The sequence below is a fragment of the Gossypium arboreum genome, chromosome 10 (assembly GCF_025698485.1).
Source record: "Gossypium arboreum isolate Shixiya-1 chromosome 10, ASM2569848v2, whole genome shotgun sequence".
Classification (NCBI taxonomy): Eukaryota; Viridiplantae; Streptophyta; class Magnoliopsida; order Malvales; family Malvaceae; genus Gossypium; species Gossypium arboreum.
In genome coordinates this window covers 19,233,610-19,238,199 of record NC_069079.1, presented here as the reverse complement: position 1 = coordinate 19,238,199, position 4,590 = coordinate 19,233,610, and the positions used below count along the sequence as shown (strand labels likewise).

Sequence of the window (4,590 nt, the reverse complement as noted above, 5' to 3'; positions counted from 1 at the left end):
GCTTCCGGATTTGCCACCAAAATCCATCCAGTGACTGTACGAACCTTGATGGAGCAGGTAATGTGCCTTCTAAAAACTGGGTCAAATTATATCCTTTTGTAATCAAACGTATGTGCTGTTGCCATTGCACAAAATTATTTTCATCTAGCTTAACAGTATCGTGATGAGGAAAGGACTGAACCAACTGAGTGCTAGTGAACATTGAGCAGCAAGGAGGAGCAGTGGTTGAGTCGGCGGAAGCAGTGGTAGACATGAAATCACAATATATCAGGTCTCCAAAAGGTAGGCAACTAATACCATGTTAATATCTCTAGTAAGATTGAAAAGTAATTCAGAAATTGAATAGAGAAATTGAATTGATTGTTGTTATTTCTTGAATCTGTACAATTACAAGTATTTATAAGTGTTGTATGAGTAATTTGTTGCTAACAATTCAGCAACTGTATAACAACTTGAGTATAATAGACTAACAGATGACTAACAGAGGGCCCTCCTTAGACTCCTAAACATTACGTAACAAATATATTTATAAAATTTGATATAAAAAACAAAGGAGACTTTGGTTGAAATGATAAAGTTTTTTAAAGTTTTAAGTTCAAATCATATTATGTGCATTTTTTATTTTTTTATGAAATGTAAAAGGACAAAATACCCTCAAAATAATATAATTTATTTTATAAAATAATTGTATTTTAATCATTATTTAATTGAATCGGTGCTTAATTGATTTGTGACAACACCTTCGTCAAAAGCTTAATGTATAGCATGAAAAATAAACATAAGCAATCCCAAAGACTTAATTGAAATTTAATTAGGTTTTAACAAAAATATTAGATTCGAAAAATAAGTTTGAAGAAATAAATTAGATCCATTAAAACACAACCTCAAAAATTTAAAACTAAAATCGGATGAATTTTAAATATAAGTAGGCTTAATGTATAGCATGTATTTTTTTTAACTAGTTTTAAATTTTCGACAAATGAGATTTAAGATTTTAATGATGAATAATTAAAAAAATTGATTTGGAAACATATTTCATTATTCACTAAATTTTGTATGCTTCTTCATTTATTTGTTAGGTTATACATTTATGGTTTTTTTTCAAAACTGTTATATAGAATACTAGTCAAGAATGGTCCGAGAAATTGTAAACGGTATGTATTTTTCAATATATGTATTTTATTTTTATTATTTTTAATTTTCTTTAAGGTTTATTATTTTATAATTTTTTAAATGACGAAAATTCTAATTTTTTTAAATTTTAATATATGACTACATAAATAATTGAATAAAAAAATTAGGGTTAAATTGTTTGAATTTGACAACTACTACATTGGACTTAGAACTATTTTTTGGTCCAAGTTAAGTCATGAACTTGGCAATTGTCTCTATATTTGGGCTCATAAATTTGACAATTATTTTTATATTGGGGCATGAATTTTTTTTTATCTAAGTTAATTTATGATATTTCTTTGAAACCCTTAAAATTTAAGCTCCAATGTGGAAATGGTTGCCTCGTACATGTCCTAATATGAAAATAATTACCAAGTTTAGGAACTAATAACTTAAACAAAAAAATATATTCAAGCCCAATATGAGAATAATTGTTTAGTTCAAAGTCCAATATAGAAATACTTATAAAGTTCAATGCTTAATTTAGAAAAAAAATTTAAAACCCAATATAAAATTTATTGTCAAGTTCAAACCCCAAATAATAATTTAACCAAAAAATTACAATAAAAATAAATAAAAACCGTGCATCCCATTAAAAAGAAAATGGTTTGAATAGCTTTATAAGAGGAAACGCTACATTAAAAAAAAGTTTGAAATTTATGAAGCAAGCCTAAGCTTTCGTTCTTGGGAAAGCTTCTTAGCAAAATCAACAAGAGCTTCTTCATTGGTGGAAGACTCTCCTTCAACAGCTTCATATTTGCCGGTCTCCCGATTCACTCTTGAGACTGGTTTCTTTAACAGCTTTGCCCCAATTTGCACAAGATATTTCAGATTTTTCTCAGTTGCAATGTCTACCGACGATGCATCCCCCGTCAATGCGTCGTCCTGTTTTGCCACCAAAATGAGTAGAAATATTATATAAACACTTGTGGTACTCCCTCAAGTCTGTTCAATATTTGAGATGGAGGGTTTCCATAAAGATATTAGGTTTGAAAAATAACGTTTAAAGAAGCTACTTGGCCAATGAACCCTGGTACCTGTATACGAAGATAATTACACTCGGATTGAAAAGAGTGGAAGAGAGTAGCGGTATGGAAATCAACCATGTCGGAGCTTGCGTCCAAAAACACATCAATAATCGGAGTTTTGCCACCGTTGTACAGCCAGTCGGTCCTACCCCATTTGGATGCCGCTGCTGCATTGTATTTCTCTTCATGCTTGGCTGCACCTGCTCCCAGTGACAACACTAGCATCCTCCTGCAATCAATCGCCTCATTTCCCACAATCTCACTCTTTTCCTTCCACATGTCTTTGGTAATCTGGGTAATGGCTAGCAATGTCTGCAAATATATTATATACTTTTTGTTTAAATTTCATCTCTTTGAGATTGTGACAGTCATGCATGTGTCCAACATAAACCAACAAGCCGAAATGAAGAAATCGTACGGACAGGATTATTTGCAGCAACTCCACCGTCAATGAGATCAAATGTGCGGGTTTTACCGTCAGCATCTTTAGTTTCAAAGTAGTGTGCCGGAAGATAAGTGGGAGCAGCGGAGGTGCTCATGCACACATCAGCTAACCTTGCATTCTTCGCAACATCCGACTTTCCCTGTAATTACAACTCGAGAAGAAAAATGTAAGAATATAAGTTGGATTCTTGTTTAAACTGAAATGGGAAAGCTCCATAATAAGCTAAACCTACATTGTTGGTTGAGAAGATGACTGGCTGAAGAAGCTTGATATCGAAAGCTGAGATAAGCACATTTGTGAGTGTCTGTTTGAGTGTAGTGTCTTGTAATAATTGGTTCGTCAATGATCGTAGGTACTTTCCATCATATTTGGGACCCAAGAATGCTGCTTTGATTGAATTCCCCATTGATGCCAGGAAATTAAAGCGACTAAAGAATAAACAAATACGTTAAAATTGATTCTGCATGAAGAAATTAGTAACAAAAGAGAAGCAATATTGCCATTAGAATTCACCTATGCTGGGGGAAAATCTTGGGGCTATGCTCTAAATAGAAATTGTTGATATCTTTTGCAGCGAACGAAGGCCTGTTCTGTTGGTTTGGAGTAGTAAGCATGGTGGCTATCAACCCACCAGTGCTTGTGCCTGCAATGAGGTCGAAATAATCTGCAATTCTTGCATTTGGTCCATCCAACTCCTACCAAAACATAACTCAACCACATGTAACAAAACTTTAGCTTGTGTTTCCCCACATATGAGTATAGAAGACATGATTTATTGTGAAAAAATTAAGTAGAGATTCATGAAGAACCTGAAGCTTGGTTTCAAGGAAAGCAAGAAGAGTGGATGGGATAATGCCTCGAATGCCACCTCCATCAATACTCAGCACCGTTGTCATCTTCCTTTTCGCAAAAGGACTAGCCATTTTTTTTAATCCCAACCCAAAGATTGAAGTTAAAATACGTGATTAAGTTAGTTATGAGAAGCATCCGAGGATCAAACACCGTATTTATAAGGAATTCTAGTGTGAAAAAGCATGAAGATTGAAGACCATCATCATCCATTGTTGAACACCATGGTAATAACCCCGAGCTCACCTTTGTTGAAGCTTGTTATTATTCTTATTCTTATTCTTATTCTTATTATGAAGTCTGTTGAAGGTTTTAAATTATCATTATGTGTTGTAAACGTCTGTTTAATTGTAAAACAAAAAAAAATTCGTTCACATGTCACACGTTTTGTGGTTAATTTATTTAGTCCACCCGTGATTTTTGGGGTTTTTTCCAGTTTTTTATTTGATTTTGCTAGTTGGATTATTCTCCCAATAATTCCATCCCACAACCCTTATCGATTTAATACATATTTATATGATAATATTAAATATGATAAATATTATTGTGAATATAATCTCCACCAGATATACATAAAACTTTAGTTAATACACGAAAGTGCATTTCATATTTTTTCTGTCTATTAATAATTGTGTTCACTGCAATCGATGTAAATAAATAGACCATTATCTGAAAAATAATAAGCCAAGCTAATATTTGTACTAAACCCACCTATTAAGTAGTTGTGCATTATGATAGTAACTCTTAATTCTATGACACACGGTCTTTTTTTACCATTTCTTCAGATGTACGTATCTATAGTAACATTCAAGTAATATTTTTTGATTTCACCACCTATTTTAACATATGCTCTATAAATTATTTCGGCACAAAATAAAAAACGGTCTTTCTAGCACATAAGTGGTTGGGAGTTCACATTCTTATCATCTTTGGTAAAATCAAGTTTGCCACGTAGACATTTATAAACTGCTATACCGTAGTTTTTAGAGGATAACCCCAATTTAGATTTAATAGTATATCCTTTGAAGTGTGACTCCTACTTCAGTCAAATTTGAAAAATAATCTTCTAGTTAAACTCTGTTTATTTGTTTCAAT

The 4,590-nt window shown here is 32.4% G+C and overlaps 1 protein-coding gene across 1 annotated transcript; it reads right to left on the bottom strand.

The window, feature by feature from the left end:
* Positions 1 to 1,701: 1,701 nt before the first annotated feature.
* On the bottom strand, positions 1,702 to 3,773 carry LOC108488529 (patatin-like protein 1). Its single transcript, XM_017792809.2, has 6 exons — positions 3,456 to 3,773; positions 3,160 to 3,341; positions 2,879 to 3,074; positions 2,624 to 2,785; positions 2,211 to 2,513; positions 1,702 to 2,058 (listed from the first exon to the last, which is right to left on the bottom strand). Exons 1-6 carry the CDS (start codon positions 3,567 to 3,569, stop codon positions 1,831 to 1,833), a joined length of 1,185 nt encoding a protein of 394 aa, XP_017648298.1. The 5' UTR covers positions 3,570 to 3,773; the 3' UTR covers positions 1,702 to 1,830.
* Between the last annotated feature and the right edge of the window lie 817 nt (positions 3,774 to 4,590).